The sequence below is a fragment of the Mesoplodon bidens genome (genome assembly GCF_964165515.1).
Source record: "Mesoplodon bidens genome assembly, chromosome: 8".
In the NCBI taxonomy this organism is placed as follows: Eukaryota; Metazoa; Chordata; class Mammalia; order Artiodactyla; family Ziphiidae; genus Mesoplodon; species Mesoplodon bidens.
Window position 1 is genome coordinate 60,437,011 of NC_138165.1, and position 19,696 is coordinate 60,456,706.

Consider the following 19,696-nt stretch of genomic DNA (forward strand, 5'->3'; position numbering starts at 1 on the left):
ACTAAGGCAAATATTATAACATCAAATTTTTCTTTATAATGTATATACATGCAATATATATGACAACAATAGCACAAACAATGGAGAGAGGGTAAATGGAATTATACTTTTAACATGAATAGTACATTTTTCTTGGAGTTTTATATGAACTCAAAGTAGATTTTGATAAGCTAAAGATACCTATCATAGTCCCTAATGAAACAACTAAGCACAAGATTCAAAGGGCTGTAGACAAAAAGGCAATAGAAGAAATAAAACAGAACCCTGAAAGATTTCAAATAATATAAGGGAAGGAAAGCAAGAAGACGGGAATAAAATATAGATACGACAAATGGAAAACAAATAGCAATGTGGCATACCTACATCTAACCATGTCAGTTGATATATTGAAGATAAAAGGACTAAACACTCCAATCAGACTGAATAAATCAGCAAATACCAACTATATACTGTATGTGAACAACATACTTTAAAGGCTGCAAATAAGAGGATGGAAAAAGACATATCATTTAAGTGCTAATCAAAAGAAGGCTGAAGCCACTAATATTAAAGTCAGATAGAATAGGTTTCAAGGACTTCAAGATTGAAGTTGGAGGACTCACACTTTCTGATTTTAGACCTTACGAGAAAGTTACAGTAATAAAACAGTATAGTACTGGCTAAAGATATAAACAGTGTAAAAACCAGGGTTGAGAAATAAACTCTTATATATATGGTCAACTGATATTCGACAAGGGTACCAAGATTATTCAGCGGGAAAAAAAAAGTATCTTCAACAAAGAATGCTGAAATAAGTAGATATACACATGCAAAAGAATGAAGTTGGACCCTTACCTCATACCATATATAAAAATTAACTCAAAAGAGATAAATGCCCTAAATATAGGAGCTAAAACCATAAAACTCTTAGCAGAAAAAAGGGATACGTTTTTATGACCTTGGGTTTGGAAAAGGATTCTTACATATGACACCAAAAGCATGAGCAACAAAATGAAAAGATGGATAAAGTGAACTTCACCAAATAAAAAAAAACTTTTATACATTAAAGGCATTATCAAAAATGTGAAAAAACAAGCTACAGAATGGGTGAACATATTTGTAAAACACACATCTGATAAGGGTCTAGAATCCAGAATATACAAGGAATTCTTACAGCTCAACAACTAAATGACAATCTGATTTAAAGACAGGCAAAGGACTTACACATTTCTCCCAAGAAGATTGACAATGGCCAACAAACACATGAAAAGATGATCAACATCACTAATCATTACAGACATGCAAGTCAAAACCATGAGATAACCACTTCACGCCCACAGGATGGCAATAATAATAATAATAATAATAATAATAATAATGGTAAATAACAAATGTTGGCAAGGATGTGGAGAAACTGGAACCTTTATACACTGCAGGTAGGAATACAAAATGGTTCAGACACCATGGAAAACAACCTGGCAGTTCCTCAAAAAGTTAAACATAGAATTATCATATCATCCAGTAATTTTTTCCTACGTATATACCCAAAGAAATGAAAACAGATACTCGAAAAAATCCATGCACCTACATGCTCATAGAGCACTATTTACAATAGGCAAAAGGTGGAAACATCTCAAATTCAATAATGGTTGAAGATGAACAAATTGTGGTATATATATAAAATGGCATATTATTCAGCCATAAAAAGGCATGAAGTACTCATACATGCTACAACATGGATTAACCCTGAAACGTTATGTTAAGTTAAAGAAGCCAGACACAGAATATAACATATTGCATGACTCCATTAATATGAAGTATCCAGAATGGTAAATCCATTCTGTATAGAGAATAAAGACTGATGGTTGCCAGGGGCTGGGGGGTGAGGGGAATGGGTATGAACTTTTCTTTTGGGGTGATAAAAATGTTTTGGAACTAGACATAGGTGATGGTTGCAAAACACTGTGAATGTACTAAATGCCACTGAATTGTTCACTTTAAACTGGTTAATTTTACATTATGTGAACTTGATCTAAAAAAAAACAAAACCACAAAACACTGAAATGATAGAGTACAAATTCTTTTCAAGTACAGACAAATCATTCCCTGAGAGACTACATGCTGGGGCATGAAATAAGACTCAACAGGTTCCAAAACACTGAAATCTTAGAGTAGATTCCCTGACCACGTGACTAAAATAGAAATCAGTAACCATAAGCCCCAAACGTTTGGAAATTAACAAGCTTCTAATGTAAATCATGGGTCAAAAAAGTCATAGAGAAACTTCCTTGGTGTCACAGTGGTTAAGAATCCACCTGCCAGTGCAGGGGACATGGGTTTGAGCCCTGGTCCAAGAAGATCCCACATGCTGCAGAGCAACTAAGCCCGTGCGCCACAACTACTGAGCCTGCACTCTACAGCCGCGAGCCACAACAACTGAAGCCCGTGCACCTAGAGCCCATGCTCCGCAACAAGAGAAGCCACCACAATGAGAAGCCCACACTCCGCAACAAAGAGTAGCCCCCGCTCGCCACAACTAAAGAAAGCCCGTGTGCAGCAACGAAGACCCAATGCAGCCAAAAATAAATAAATAAATAAATTTATAAAAAACAAAACAAAAAAACCTTACATTAGTAACAGTTCAAACAGAAAATGAATAAACAAAACTAATGAAGCCCTAAGTTGTTTTTCTTTTAACATCATCAAGAGAATTGATAAACCTCTAGTTAAACTAATAAAGGAAAAAGAAAAAAGAAGACTGAAATTACTAATATCTTTAGATCCTGAAGATACTAAAAGTATAATAAGGGTATATTACATATGAGCAACTTTATGCCAAAACGTTTGACAACACAAATGAAATTGATACAAACTACCAAATCTGATCCAAAATGAAAAGGAAATTGTAACAGCCCTTTATCTATTTAATACTAAAAAATAAGAATTCATAATTTAAAAACCTTCCCTGAAAAAGAAATCCAGGTCCAGATGGATTCATTAGTGCAATTCTAGCAAATATTCAAGAAGAAATAACACCAATTCTACATAAACTCCTTTAGAAGATAAAGGAGGGAACACTATCCAACTCGTTTTGAGGTCAGTACCACCCTGGGTACTACAACCTGAAAAAGACATTATAAGCAAACTACAGACCGATATCCTTCATGAACATACATGCAAAAATCCATAAGAAAATACTAGCAAATTGAACGCAGTGATATATAAAAAAGATAACTATATCATGATATATATATCACAATATATCGTGAGGTATATTCCAGAAACAAAAGGTTAGTTTAACATTCAAAAGTCAAAGTAATTTACTGTATAAGTAGACTAAAGGGGAAAAAAACCCCACATGATCACCTCAATAGATGCCAAAAAAATTTTTTTACAAGATTAATATCTATTCATGGTAAAGACTCTTAGCAAACTAGGAATATTAGAAAATTGTACAAAAACCCCACATATAGTATCACCATTAATGATGAAAGACTGAATGCTTACCCTTATGGCTGGAAACAAGGAAAGCATATGTACTTTCAAAACTTATATTTAAGTTAATACATGGATTCTAGAGATTTTTACTTCCCTCTGTTGTGCTGAAAGTATTCAACATTAGGGCTCCTAGCTAATGTAATAAGGCAAGAAAAAGAAACAAAAGGTATATAGATTGGAAAGGATACTATATGTCGAATAATCAAATTTAGAAAGTCCACAGGATAAAAGATCAGTATATAAAAAACAATTATATTTCTACATACTAGCAATGAACAAATAGAAAATAAAATTTAAAAATAATCTCCTTTAGAATATCACCTTAAAACATTCAATATTTAGGGATATACTAAAAAAATACGTGTAACACTTGTGTGATGAAAACTACAAAATACTGTTGACAAAAAATTAAGGAAGATCTAAATAAATGGAGAGATACATGTTCGTGCATTGGACGATTCAATGGTGTTAAGATGTTAATTTTCCCCAAAATGATCTACCTCTTCTTAAAATGTATCATTTTATTTTTATAGTGCATTTACTTTACTGTGTTTCTCTTAAGCTAATCAGAACAAAAGAAACCTCTCAGAGTCAGAAGGAAACTCAAAGATCACATAATGTAACCCTCCAACTGAAGTGTCTACATGTCATGTAGTTGTCTAGCATGCACTTGAAAATCTCCAAAAGATGACTACAAGCTTTGCTTACAGGTTCTCACAAATCCTATCCATGCGAAATTAAAAATAAGCTCTCTAAAGTTAAAAGTTATCTTAAATGAGAGGCTTCCACAGGAGAGAAAAGATGAAAAAGCAATGTACCTGTGGAGAGGGCTGTTGAATATATCCTTGCTGCTGGAGCACAGGCTGGCTGACAGGATGACCAGAGGCAGAATAGCCAGCAGTAGGGACTGGCTGCCCAGGTGGTAGCGGAGGAGGAGGAGGTGGCGGCGGTGGTGGAGGGGCTGCTGTCATGATATAACCAGACTGCTGTGGGGACTGAAGAACAACAGTGGACTGGAACATGGTGGTGTGAGGATCAGAACCATCTGCAGATGGCTGGCGGGCAAGACTCATGTGGCTAAACTGAGACCCAAGGTTGTCCTGCTAAAAAAGGGAGAAGTCAGAAATCAGTAAGCTTTCCATACATAGACCAAACTTATCAAAGAAAAATACTTCAGATATTTTAAGAAGAGTTGCAGTAGTATATATTACGGAAATCATGTATCTACAACAGACATGACTTAATAGAAGAACAGCTTCAAGAAAATTAGAAGTCTAAGGCAGCAAGGTAGGACTATTACAATGCTATCATTGCAAATTACTTATAAAATATATCTAACGGAAATGTATAGCATGCAGAAAAGAGTAGGGTGTAACATTACACAATAAAAAAATGAAAAGACACTATTTAAATGAAGACTAAAGGCACCCTTTTATATTATACAATTAACATTTTCTGAAAGGACTTCGAAGACCAGGAGTCTAGCAACGCATGGTACTAATTACTCTTTACTTTAAATCGTTGCCCTTCTTCCCAGAAGGCGAGATTCAGGTTCTATGCATTTCTGTATCTCCTCCCATACCTAACAATCAAATATACTAGCAGAAATGAAATAAAATATATAAAATCTACCCTCCCTGATGTACACTCTAATCTCTCAACAATAATTTGGTCATAAACTCTTCCATAGTGTTTGTCCTTAAGTCAGATGTTAGACAGATATAATCCAAATGACAGTTTCCTACTGCTTTTGCTACTTAAGAGAGCCAGAAAAGGTGCACAGCCAAGAAAGGGTTACGATTTATATGCCATCTGACAAATGTTTCTCTGACTCAACAGCGTAAGGATCAATTCTGACTAGTCTACATAATATCACTGATATGACGATAATGGGGTTAAAAAGGCATTCCCTTGCTCCCAAGGAGCCACAGATTGGCGACAATATGTACCATATTTTGTTAAGAGGGAAAATTTGAAAAAAAGTTACTTAAAATATTGTGGTAATTGAGTTGTTAGATCAAAGTTGTTGACATGTCTGCAATTTCTATAATCTGCTGGTTTTTGCAAAGTAAATGAAGGCTATGGAGATGATAAAGGGACTGAAAAAAAGGGAACCTGACTTAGTGACTGAAAATATATGGCTTTACTCTTCCCAAATGGTTGTTCTGACAGAGTCTAGCACTATTCATATAATTCAATGAATAGTTTCAGAAGAGGAAAATATACTTACAAATACCTACTAGCTGTAATTACAACATAATATGGCCAAATATTTTAAAAAGAGATACGATAACTATATACTACCATCAGAGTCATCTTGGTAAAAAAAGTCATTTTCTTAATCCAATGATCTGCCATTTTTCCAAAACATTTTTGAGGCTTTTATGGTATTTCTAAAAATGTTGTCAACCTTCTCAACGCTGGCAAAATTTCATTTTTTCAGACTGAAAGTGATTTCTGAAAATCATTCAGAGCCAAGGCTGGTAAATAAGGTCGCCTCAAGCTCAAAACAAAAACACCCCCAACAAAACAAAACATTTCTAAAAAGTGGCAAGTGATTTTAAGATATAGCTTATAATTTAACCTGGATGCGATTTCAAAATGTGATGGCCATATAGTCTGAAAAATAAGAGCATCACTGGGAAAAGTATATTGGTGGTTAGGCAGATTCATTTAAAGGGAAGGAAATTAACACTTATTGAATATCTATTTCATGTTAGGCACTATGCGGGAGGTACTTTATATGGTGGCCTCATATGCTCAGTAACTAGAGAAGGTCACACAGGGAACACATGGCAAAGGTGTATCTGAGTTCTTACTGAGACGTATAACTTGGGGCATACTTTGGATTAAATGAAGTACCATTACTTTATAGTCACAGATTAAATATCTAGAGATCTTCTTTGGAAATATACTAAGGAGGATGTTTTATGTAATTGGAAGCTCCAATTAACCTAATGACTGATACTAAGTCTACTGGACCTGGGGCACTGGGGAAAGAACAGAAAGCCTAAACCCAGATGAAAGCTGCCACCCCAGGACCGCACAGACCTGCACTGGCCTCAATGAGAAAAATAGCTAAAACATCTTATGACTTGAAAATTATTTCATTATGAAAAGAGAGGAAAAGATTAGGCTTTATACAATCACTGTGATAAGCCAATATAACAAATATTTTATGGAAGAGAATAAATTATTTCTAATACAGGTTAGAAATGTTTTTCAAAATGTATGTAACCCTGACTTTAGAAAATCACAAAAGAACATATCACATTAATCACATTCACAAGGATTCATCACACATCCACCCACAGAAACAACGCAGGAGGTGAATAGAGATATAGTACCACGGAGTATTGCTGGGTGGGTGAGACTGGCAGGAACGGGGATGGGTAAGGGGCTGTTGAGTACTGAACAGGCTGTGAAGAGGGCTGCAGAGGACGAATAGGCTAAGGAATAACAGGTTGGCAAACAATGTTAATGTCGGAATAAAATGTTAGAAGAATTGCATAAAATGGAAAGTTACACTTTTTTTGGCAATAACTTAAAACTACAAAGTCACCTAAAATACAACATTATAGGAAACAACAAAAACAATACTAAGCGAAGAAACTCTACATGGAAAATTTTGAGAACATACATTTAAATTTAAAACATAATTAGAAAGATAATTTTTTTCATAAAAGTATTTATTAGATTCACTGCAACAGGTAATTTAGACATTTCAAATCCTATTATCTAACAAGACCCCTGGGTTAAGTCAGTAAAGGCAATACCATTTATCCTTACTTCCTGGTTTGATGTCGGGGCTGCTCTACTTAGCTATGTAACACTAAGTAATAAAAGAAAAACTTCACTTACTCTTATTATCAGACAGTATATCTTACATAATGCCTATGCCAAGTAACCTCTCTATTTGATAATAATCCATGATTAGATAACTCTTTTGGGACCAAACTGCCTAAATTTTAGCAATTTTTAAACAAAAATGTACTGTGAATACCATTAATAGCCTAAAGAAAACACACACATACATATAAGCACGTGCACACACACACAAACAGGTCTCTTTTACGTAAGGAAGATAAACACAGTTTTCTTCTAACTAAAAATTTTTATTGAGAGAATATTAGGAGCTGAGAAACTACACTTGGTCTTTGAACAACTCAGGGATTAGGGGTACTGACCCTCCTCTGTACGGTCAAAAATCTGTGTATAACTTATTATGGTCGGCCCTGTACCTGCAGATTCTACTCCACGGATTCAACCAATCACAGATCATATATACTGTAGTTACGTATTTAGTGAAAAAACTCTATTGTATAAGTGGACCCTTGCAGTTCAAACCCATGTGGTTTGACGATCCACTGTAATTATTTGAAATTCTTTTTACTAACAAAATACTCCTGCATTTCAGAGAAAAAATTTTTTAAGTTTTATGTTTCCCAAGGGCACTCAAAACACAGGTTTTCTAAAACATGAAAGAGGTTTCAATCCTTTCTAAATTTTAGGGAATACAGCTGGCCATCTATAGGCTAATAACGGCATTTAGTTTCCCAGTCTTACATTTATATAGTTTATTACAAAGGACAATATATATATTGGTTTAATGACTATCATAATCTACCATACAGGTGGCAATCAGGTTAAGGGAAATTAAGTGACCTGTATACAACTATTTAAGCAAGCACTGGAGGAACCCAAGTCATTTTATCTAATGAAAACTCTTAGTTTTGGTTACAATATACATACATGAATCTCCCTGGACAATATCTCCAAAGAGTATACTTTAGAAATGCAAAATTAACTAAATAAGATTACTCAGGGAATAATCTAGATAAGGAGAAATTCTTATGACTAAGATGTATAATGATGAGTTTGCCCTTCCACCACAAAATCAACACACCAGTTTCTGGAAAAAAATGAAAGGCTTAGATTAGTTTAGAATTCCACAAAAAATTCTAGAGCTAACATACTAAAAAAAGTATAAGCTGAAAATCTACAGAATAGCCACTGGTTCCTCACTAACCTCTTGACTAGAAATTAGCAAGCTTCCTAATGGATGACAGCACATACCACACTAAATGAGGTGTTGTGGCTTTAAAACTACCAAGTACAAGCTATTTAATGTGTTCTTAAGTCAGACAACCATTAAGACACAACTTTCTTCCAGAAAATGTGACCTACTAGGTCAGTGTCAGATGAAACAAAAGCCTTAGTCGGCTGGGGAGTAAAAGAAAGAAGAGTACTGTGAGCACCGAGGGTAGGAATTAATGTCTGCCAGAGTGTCAAGTGGTAATGAGAAAAATGTGGGCTAGAAGACTGGCTGATCAAAGTGAAATTGACAGTATGTAGAAAAGAAAAAGCATTAGCACTTCCTTTTTCCTACTTAAATTGCAACTGGCTGTAAAATAACATCCACTTAAAGTGACTGGTTTCAAGAACGCAGCCCATTTGAAGGCTTTGGAAATCACAGCACTACTGCGTTTGGTTATTTGAAATTTCATGGATGGATTATCTCAGTGTGCAAGAGATCGTTACTGAGTTATCATTTGTTCATCAATTCTCTATTCTTGTATTTGAGGAAGAATTACCAGAAACACCTGAAGCAATGCCAGGAAAAACAGCCATGGAGTTTGAGGCATACTCCAATATTTCAAGTTATAGTCTATTAAGACAGCATTTCTAAACTAAGCTGCCTACATCTTCACTTAGGACTGTCTCTTAAAACTAAACCAGGCAAAGCTATTTCTAAGATATAATAATATGAAACATATAACTACAGATAAACCCTTAGGACTTTTTGAAGGTGCCAGACTAACATTATTTCCATTGAATTAAATCAAATGAAAATCAGCCCTATAAAGCTCCTGGTGAAATTCACAGCACTGCAAAGATGACCACACAATAGCAAATGAAAGGGAAACGCTTCAAGACCAAGTTGAATGAAACCAAGGCAGAGAAGGCCAAGGAGGGAGTTTTATGTAGTTTATTATGTACCTGAGTGTATGTAATCAAACGGGGTTGGGAAGTAGGTATGGGAGTCTTTGGAAATAGTTTTAGACAGTTTCCTCTACATATATGAATTCATTTGTATGGTCTTGGAAGTGCATCAAACACCTGGAAGTCCTGCTGCAGAGAAATTGCCTTGCCCAGTATTACGAGTCTTAATTGCCAGAGCAATAATTATTTTCATTAGTTTAAAAATATTTGATAACTTTATCAAACTGCTCATACATTTTCACCCCTGCAATACAAATATAACTTGTGAATAAAACTAATGAAATTTCTCCAGTTCAAGTTTATCACTATACTTCTTTCACAAAACATTACTCTGCATGTTCTCACCAGTGGAATATTTAGATCGTCTTCCAGGGAAAAAGAGGTGCAAGTAACTGTACAAACTGCCTTTGATATGCTACACAACCTTTAAAAGATAGAATGAAAGTAAGAATTTGCACTAGTATAATCAAGTTCAGCAAGAATGAGTAACAAATTTACAGGGGAAAAGCCTGAAGGTGAAAATGCATGTGTAAACTCTGAACATTTATACAAATTCAAGATATTATTAAGAGTACTTCTGAGAATTCTAAATCAATGTTTCTGTCTTTATCTTTCATAGAGCAGGTGGGGTGGAGAGTACCTTGTAGTGAGGCGAGTCAACTCAGTTTCTTATAAGTGCTTGATCTGTTGAATCTTAGAACAACTCACTTTGCTCACTGGGGTAATGAACTATCTTAATTTTGCTTTTTATTCCTCTGGTCCCTTGCCTGTTGTTGTGAGATGCAAGGTATAAAATACTCACCATACAGGGTCAGGAGATAAAAATTTCCCTTCCTTCCAATATATATTCTGTTTTCATTAGCAGAAAAGCCCTTGAAGTTAACCTCTCTTCCTACGAGCGGTGAGTAGGACATCACTGGTGGAGAATACTAAAGTTCTAAGAGACACTTACTTGGGCTCTCTCGATTATAATTAGTGACTTTTAGTCCCAAATATGCAAAGGCAGGTGAACTTAGCATTGTGTAATCGTGGACGTGTGCACCTGTGAGAAGATGTGATGGGCTGCTTGCTGCTGAGGTGGCAGTGCTGGCAGAGGAGGCTGTGGAGGTCCAGGCACTTGGGCTCTAACTGGCTGTTGAGTCACAGGAGGGTTACACACAACTGGACTCCCATCTGGGTTTAGGAAGGGTTGACCTGAAATTTTTAAAAAGGAAGAACAAAAGATCATTTACGATGGAGACCCAATATAGGTTGCTCTACAGACAACTTACATCACATGTCTGCAGTCCTGATTCACAATTCCAAAAGCGTCAAGGTTCTGGAAACCAAAAGCTTTTCTTACCTTGGAAAGCAAAGCCTGACCTTACACGAGCCTATTAACAGTCTTTATATTTCCCACGTAGAGTAAATATTCAAAATTTTTGCTGCGGTGTTTTACTATGGGGGTGCTGCGCCAGAACCCACTTGAGTTGTTTTATACTACACAGTATTTTCCAAGAAACTCAATTCTGAAACACATCTTGCTCAAGGATTGAGTTACAGGATTGTGTAACATTTCAGTTTCAAGGGAAAAAAAAAAAACTTGACTTTGGGATATCGGAAATTTATTAATTAGCCTGTTAGATGGTAAGAAATATCTAATTTACAGGTCACATTGCATATATTTAACTAGTAAGATTAAAAGCTGATGAAAATTAAAATGGTTGATAACTTCAAATTTCAAATTGTGGAGTTGATGGCAGTGTCCTTATTTTATAACTTCTAACTTGTTAAAAGTAGAAAATAATTTTAAAATTCTAAATAATTTTCTAAAAAAATTTCCTTTCACTTCCGATGAGCTTTACTCATAGGTAAGAAATAAAACGAGAGAGAACTTTAGTACTGATTTTGAGGCTTATTCTTATTGGTTACCAATTACGGGAGGAATACTCTAACTCTCTACACATACATTCTAAACAACTTTTTCTTATTAAACAAAGTAATATTCTTACTGTGGGAAAATAACTAACAAATACAGATCAGAAAGTAAATAAATTCCCCATAATCTTATCATCAACAATTTGGATACCTTCTTCCAGACTTTTTTTTTCAATGTACACATAAACAGATTCAAAGAGTAGTATTTTTCCTTACTATACACTGAATGATTTTAAAAAACACACTGGATTATTAAAAAAGAAAGAAAGAAAAATGAAAGGACTATGTGAAATAAAGAGATCATTGACTATATACCCTTTTAGGATGGGAAGAATACCTATGTGTCTTAAACTGCCTTCAAAACATCCTCTCTTTTTTAAAAATAAACTTGTGACATATAATAAAATAATATTTGGGAAAGCAGAATACACTGTTCCATTGCTATCAAGTGGGGAAAGCCCTCCAAAGTCAAATTATTTTTATCAGTTAATTTCCTGATAATTTATGTGATGGTTAGAGATAACTAAAAGCAAGCCATGCTGGGTATTTGTTGATTGTTATAAATAATTTTGAAAAAAAACATGGTAGAGAAGACTTGAGTGAAAGCATGTTTAAAAGTAACTTAAGGATTGTCTGAAAAAAGCTGGATGTGTTGTAATGCTGTTCTCAAAAACAAAGAGATCACTTTTGGGCTAATTTAAAATTAACTATACAATTTAATTTCAGGTTGCTTAGTTTCTCATCATTTCCTACTCAAATGAAGCTTCCACGTTACCAAAACCATGTTAACTAATATTCTGAATGAAAAACAGTAGAAAATAGTAAAATATTAAATCATCTTATATTCTGCCCCAGGAAAACAGGAAGTTCAGTCATATAATAGACTTGAAGGATCAGAAGATAACTGTTATAAAGCAAAAACTGAGTTTCTGAAGAGTCAGTTATTTACGCTAATTCCATTCTTACAACAGAAACAAACGTTTGAATACTTTATCTTTAAAAAGAGATGCAAATGAAATCTGAAGGTAATAAGTTCCAAGCCATGGTTTTTTCTACAACAAACAAAAGGCAAGTTTCAGAACACTCAGAGACTCTGACACTCTCGCCTGCATCTACCTTGCCCAACTACTACCATGCTGACGTGACAACATCAGCTAAATCTATGAGTCTTTAAGGAAGGTTACTGAATGACTTAAGGCTAGTTTCATTACCTTACCATATGATTGGGCTATGTTATTTTGATTAGAAACCAAAACTTCCTGTCATTTTCAAAAAAATTTTATTTTCTCAATATGTCATTTTTGCCAATATACACAATGAAGTGTATTATGACTGCAGTTTCTTAATCTCTCTGAAATTCAGTTTCCTTATCTGTAAATGTAGATTGCACCTAACAGGGTTGCTATAAATAATGTATTTAAAGCACATAACACAGTACATGACACATGATAAACAATACAGAGTACTATTTAATTGCAAAGAATGTGTTGTCAATATTAATTCATAACGACTATCTATTTTCTTTCACTACTAATAAGATGTTCTTTAGCTTTTCCTAAGTAGAAAACAGTTACCGTATTCAGAAGAACAATTACTTATGGGTTCTTTCCACTGCATTATGTAAGAAGTAAGAGCTGCTAATGTTCTCCTTCTTCATGAAATGCATACTATTTTTCCCATGATAAAACTGTTCTATCAAATAAAGTTCTTTCAAAGGTGGCTGTCCCATTTCTAGGAAATGAATTGTTTCTTAATTATTTGGCCTAAAAGATGATGTCATGGATGTCACAAGGAGAAAAATACTTTCTGATATAAATGTCTTTTAACATTCTCTAGCATACAAGTTTTTATTAAAGTTCTAGGGAAAATGCTAATCACACATGAAAAATAAAAAGCTGACAATGCATATACAGATAATACATTTAATACATATTCTTTAGTTTTCAGATAACTCCTGATATCTCAACTGAAATAAACCTTTTTCTGGATACCAACCTGTTTGTGGGTTGATCAGAATACTGCCAGGTGGTATGCCTGTCGCTTCCAAGGGAAGCAAAAAGAAGCTAGTGCTAGGAGATGCGACTTGCCCATTTAGGCCACCATCAAAGGAAAGAGAACTATGAGTGCTGACAGTTGGATAGACGACAGGTGCGCCATGAGAAGACTGGCTGAGAGCTGTACCTGGAAGAGGCTGCTGGATGTGAGAGAGAGAGCCCGTAGATGACCCTACACTACCAGAAGACTCAGAACCTAGGGGAGGAGTAATGAAAAAGAGGGAATTTTTTAAACCTCATATAAAAACGCAGGTTTTAAATATGTAACAATAAAATTCACATTGCATAACATGCAGTTACCACATAAAAGCATGAACTATTTTTGACTTACTGTACAATTTTGCCTCCCCTCCCCACCAAGAACAGGTTTAATACAGCAAAACTGATCACATAAGTTGCCAGAGAAGTCATACAAAGCATGCAACTAAAGCAAGTCTATAATACTGGGTTGGCCAAAAGATTCGTTCGGTTTTTTTCCGTAAGATGGCTCTAGTAGCACTTAGTTGTCTTTAACTTCATTTGAAACAAGTTTGTTAGACTGTATGCGACAGCTGCAGTTAAAAAAGACTTACCAAAATTGGTGAATTTTTGTATAGCCATTTTAATATTGAAGATGGAAGAAAATAGCAACATTTTCGGCATATTATGCTTTATTATTTCAAGAAAGGTAAAAACACAACTGAAATGCAAAAAGAGATTTGTGCCGTGTATGGAGAAGGTGCTGCGACTGATTGACATGTCAAAAGTGGTTTGCAAAGTTTCGTGCTAGATATTTCCTGCTGGACGATGCTCCACAGCCGAGCAGACTAGTTGAAGTTAGCGATCAAACTGAGACGTTAGGGCTTCCCTGGTGGCGCAGTGGTTGAGAGTCCGCCTGCCGATGCAGGGGACACGGGTTCGTGCCCCGGTCCGGGAAGATCCCACATGCCGTGGAGCGGCTGGGCCCGTGAGCCATGGCCGCTGAGCCTGCGCGTCCGGAGCCTGTGCTCCGCAACGGGAGAGGCCACAGCAGTGAGAGGCCCGTGCACCACAAAAAAAAAAAAACAAAACTGAGACGTTAACTGAGAACAATCAATGTTATACTACACGGGAGAAAGGTGACATACTCAAAGTATCCAAATCAAGCACTGAAAATCATTTGCACCAGCTTGGTTATGTGAATCGCTTTGACGTTTGGGTTCCACGTAAGTTAAGCGAAAAAAACCTTCTCAACTGTATTTCTACATTAAATTCTCTACTGAAACATAATGAAATCGTTCCGTTTTTTTTTTTTCTTTTGCGGTAGGGGGGCCTCTCACTGTTGTGGCCTCTCCCGTTGCGGAGCACAGGCTCCGGACGCGCAGGCTCAGCGGCCATGGCTCACGGGCCCAGCCGCTCCGCGGCATGTGGGATCTTCCCGGACCGGGGCACGAACCCGCGTCCCCTGCATCGGCAGGCGGACTCTCAACCACTGCGCCACCAAGGAAGCCCCGAAATCGTTCAGTTTTTAAAACACATTGTGACGGGCGATGAAAAGTGGATACTGCAAGATAATGTGGAATGGAAGAGAACATGGGGCAAGCGAAATGAACCACCAACCACACCAAAGGTCGCTCTTCATCCAAAGAAGGTGATGTTGTGTAAATGGTGGGATTGGAAGGGGGTCCTCTATTATGAGCTCCTTCTGGAAAACCAAATGATTCACTCCAAGAAGTACTGCTCCCAGTTAGACCAACTGAAAGCAGCACTCGACGAAAAGCGTCCGGAATTAGTCAACAGAAAACACATAATCTTCCATCAAGGTAACGCAAGATGGCATGTTTCTTTGATGACCAGGAAAAAACTGTTACAACTTGGCTGGGAAGTTCTGATTCATCCACCGTATTCACCAGACATTGCACCTTTGGATTTCCATTTATTTCAGTCTTTACAAAATTCTCCTAATGGAAAAAAATTTCAATTCTCTGGAAGACTGTAAAAGGCACCTGGAACAGTTCTTTGCTCAAAAAGATAAAAAGTTTTGGGAAGATGGAATTATGAAGTTGCCTGAAAAATGGCAGAAGGCAATGGAACAAAATGGTGAATATGTTGTTCAATAAAGTTCTTGGTGAATATGAAAAATGTGTTTTTTATTTTTACTTAAAGACCGAAGGCACTGTTTGGCCAACCCAATAACATCAGCCACAGACAGCCACAAAAAACGCATGACCCAAATTCCCAAAAGGACAAAGTTATGTATATTTTTACCTTTTAGATTAACACCTAGGAATATACAGATTATAATTTTTCCCCCAGGACAAAGAACTTAGCACAGCCAAATGCCCAAAACCTCTTATATCAGAAACCCCTTATCTATAAGAACACAGAAAGATTAAGAGTAGTGTAGGAAATAACAAAAATGATAATTCTCTATCAAGAGAAACAACTGTCAGGTTTCACTGCAGACTTTCATTTTCAGCTCGTAATCATAGCATCTTCCTGTAACGTAAAGTCAACTTTCAATTTTTTATCATAGCAAGGGACAAAGGTAGAATAAAAATATTCCAAGTACTTATATTAGCATCAGCTTAAAATTTATTTCTCACTGTACTTAATAAGCTAATTTGATAATTTATTTTTAACTGCTTTCCCACCTCTAATCTACTTAATTTTCTATTATACAGAGACTGAAGAAGTCACTGACTTTCACTGTCTGCTTAAGGCAGACAATGAGACAATGAAAGAAAGGAAAAGATTTTGATGATGTAAATAGTTAATTAGGTTTTGAATAACAGAATGGACTCTGGGATGGAGAATTTTTAATGAATGACATAAACAAATATGATACACTATAGAGACTGCCTCGGAAGGATAACTTCTATTTTAAGTTGTGCCAAAAAAGACTATCTCTAAGAACTATATGAAAAAAATTTTTTTCCTAAAAAAAGAATTAAATATTTATTTTCATCTCTGAAGATAATATAGATTATAAATAGTACATGTTCTAAAAATGTTTTAGGGACTTCCCTGGTGGTCTAGAGGTTGAGAATATGTCTTGCAATGCAGGGTCACTGGTTTGATCCCTGGTCAGGGAACTAAAATCCCACATGCTGCTGGGCAACTCGGCCCGTGCGCTGCAACTACTGAGCCTGCGCACTCTGGAGCCTGCGCACCGCAACGAAAGATCCCCTGTGCCATAACTAAGACTCGATGCAGCAAAAAAATATAAATAAATAAAAATGTTTTAATTTGGCTGTGTGTCTAAATGACTTTCTCACGACACATGAGTACTTTATTTTCCTGTTATGATGACACGATGACTAAGTGACCCTTTATCAAATAAATGCATATTTGGTACATATGCATATTTCTTATATTCATAATATTTACTATCTTTAGCAAGAGTCTATCATATACACTAAGACATTTTAAATATCCACATTATAAGTTAAAAAGATGACAAGTGCAATTCACAAACCTTAAGAATTTAAAGTACTGAATTATAGTCAGAGATGAGAAAAATTTACTGTCACCTTCAAATTTAGACCTCTCCCTTCAATTGTTATCTGTGTAAAACCATATATCTAGGCTTTACCTGAAAGGATAAAGAGCCATTTCTGCTGATTTTCATGCTTATTTTGGGATACAAATAAAGATCCGTGAGGATCCTAAAAGAGACGTGAACTTTAGTATCGAAGCCAGTGAAAGTGAAAAGAGAAATATGCTAGGAGCCTAAAAGTTACATAATCTAAAAGCAAAGAAGCTAGTAGAATGAGAATGTTATTGAAACTTCTACTTATCCATAATTACATTGTATTATATTTCTTTAGTTTTTAAATTCCTCAAAAACTTCTCAGCAATTTTATGTTTTTTTGGAATGGCAAATGAACTTTATCATGAAATGCACTCAATAATATGATAGTATTATTCGCTGAATTTCAGCTAATAGTATTAGCTGAAAATGCAATCAATGTTAACTAATCCTAGGTAAGGAAAGATGCCTTCTGTAAATCTCTCTCACACAGAGAAGAAATCCTAATGTCAGTAAACGTGTTACCTTTTAAGTACTTTGGAGGTGCTCAATGTACGGCTGGTAGGAATCCTATATTTTAGGATAATTACAGAAGCCACATGATGAATAAAGAGCTAAGACAACATTAGGGAAACTAATGTTTTGACTGCACAGTTCTAGACAGATATTTATACCTGTTTTTGAAAGCCTGCCTATGCTTTTGCTGCTTCCAGAACTATCACCTCTTGTCAGAACTGAAATTCCACTGAAGCTGCTGGCTTTGGTTACAGCAGGCTTGAAGTTTCGGAGAGAGCTGTCTGAATCTGTGCTGCTCCAGGGTCGGGGTTCAGAGTACTTCAACTCGTTCTCAGTGCTGCTTTGATGGCTATTTGTTGATCTCCCTGAAGAATCTTTATTAACTCTGTAATTTAGAAATAGAACTTTGAAAAGCTAATAGAGACAAAAAGGAAAATTATTTAAAAATGCTTTAAATATTCACTACTGTGTACTGCATGAAAACATGCTTCCAATACCTAAATATCTGGCGCCTCTGCTGGGTGCTACTAGCATCCTCGTCTTGGATTCTGTTGGCATTTTCATAAAACATTTTTATTTTTATGTTTTATTTTTTTTAAACATTTTTATTTTTATTAGCATCAGTGAGACACTTGGCAAAACAAATGTTAAAAAGCCCCTTACCTTTTGTCAATAATATAATTCTCTTGGGAACACAGGGACTAGAAAGAAAGAACAGATGTAAAAAGTTGAGCATTTGTCAGATAATGCCACCTGGAAACTAATGATGACAACACAAATCGTGTCATAATTTTAAAAAAGTAGTTACCCTCACCCCTCAAATCAAACACGGTGATAAGTTACAAAAATAAATGACAATGAAAAATTATTTTGGCTTGGAGATACGATGCTTATTTTTAACAGATAGACATTTTTGAAGCCATTCATTTTTGTGTACAAAGTAACTTGAAATTCAAATATTTAACAAGTGAACCCATTTTCACTATTACATATTCGAAGTATACACCTGTCTGTAGATTCCACCTCCTTCACTCAACAAATATTTTGATCATCTGTGCTTTCGCAGTAGCTGTAGCAGTGAACAATCAGCTACGCCTCAATGTAGCTTACAGCCAAAATCCTCCAGTGCCATTAACCTAACTCAGGCAACCATCTGTTTTGCATCTTGTATTATTACAACCGTCTTCTAGTTTTCCAGCTACCAGTTTCGCTCTTTTCATCTAATTTAAACAGCAGAAGCCATAGCTATCTCTCTAAAGTATCAATCTGATCACGCCTTTTCCCTCAATAGCCCCCTTCGTTCTAGTACAGGGGTCCGCAAACTACAGTCAGCTACCTGTTTTTGTAAATACAGATTCATCGGAACACAGCCATGTCCATTCATTCGTGTATTGTCTATGGATACTTTCATATTAAAATGGCAGATTTGAGTTGTTGCAATAAAGACTATATAGCTTGAAAAGCCTAAAATACTCATTATCTGTCCCATTATAGAAAAAGTTTACTGACCCCTGCTCTAGCTAAAAGCCCCAACCTCCTTAACTAGCTTTCAGGAGCAAGTGACCTGCTTCCTGCTTATTTCTCCAATTGAAACGTCCCTCAATTCTTGTCACCTAGGCTACAGTCCAGGTACTCCGAATCTCTCAATTCCTCATGTGTCAAGTTCTCCTTTATCTCTGGCTCTCTGCAGATGTTGACTCTGGACACGGAATACTTCACTCCTTCAGTTCTTCTCTTGGAAGCTAACTCTCCCTCTCACTCCTCAATTCTGGTTTGTGGTGCTTCTCTGCTGTGTTCCCTATATTACCTTCACGTTTCTATACAAATCACACACCATATTGTCATTATCTGAATACTCATCATGGGTAAAGACCTCATCCATCTCACAAACTAGAGAAAGAAATAGATCTAGGTTAGGCTCTGAGTTCAGAAGACATGGGCTGAAATCCCAACTCTGTCATTTTCTAGCTGGATGATCCTTGTCTATTTAACTTAGTTTCCTGAAGCCTCAGTTTACTTATCTATAAAATAAAAACAGTGATAGTATCTACCATATATAGGGTTGTTTGGGAGATAAATTAATGTAAATGTCCATGGATATGTTCTCCAGTGCCCAGCACAGCACCTACTATACATGATCAATAAGATTTGTTGAATATTATAAAGTTTTAACTGACAGTCTAGATTTTAACGTCATTTACTTTTTTTTTTTTTATACAGAGCTAACTTCTAACTCTGG

At 35.8% G+C, this 19,696-nt stretch overlaps 1 protein-coding gene across 11 annotated transcripts in view; it reads right to left on the reverse strand.

Moving 5' to 3' along the window:
• R3HDM1 (R3H domain containing 1) overlaps nt 1-19,696 on the reverse strand; it is a 114,236-nt gene that overhangs the window by 57,039 nt on the left and 37,501 nt on the right. For 2 of the 11 annotated variants that reach the window (XM_081241596.1, XM_081241589.1), the window contains 7 exons: nt 18,121-18,158; nt 17,955-18,005; nt 17,616-17,842; nt 13,393-13,647; nt 10,523-10,674; nt 6,825-6,926; nt 4,296-4,580 (listed from right to left, as the gene is read on the reverse strand). In XM_081241596.1, coding sequence (XP_081097722.1) covers nt 4,296-4,580; nt 6,825-6,926; nt 10,523-10,674; nt 13,393-13,647; nt 17,616-17,842; nt 17,955-18,005; nt 18,121-18,158 — 1,110 coding nt within the window. The remainder of the gene's footprint in view (nt 1-4,295; nt 4,581-6,824; nt 6,927-10,522; nt 10,675-13,392; nt 13,648-17,615; nt 17,843-17,954; nt 18,006-18,120; nt 18,159-19,696) is intronic. The other 9 variants (XM_081241598.1, XM_081241593.1, XM_081241597.1 and 6 more) reach the window with 9 other exon arrangements.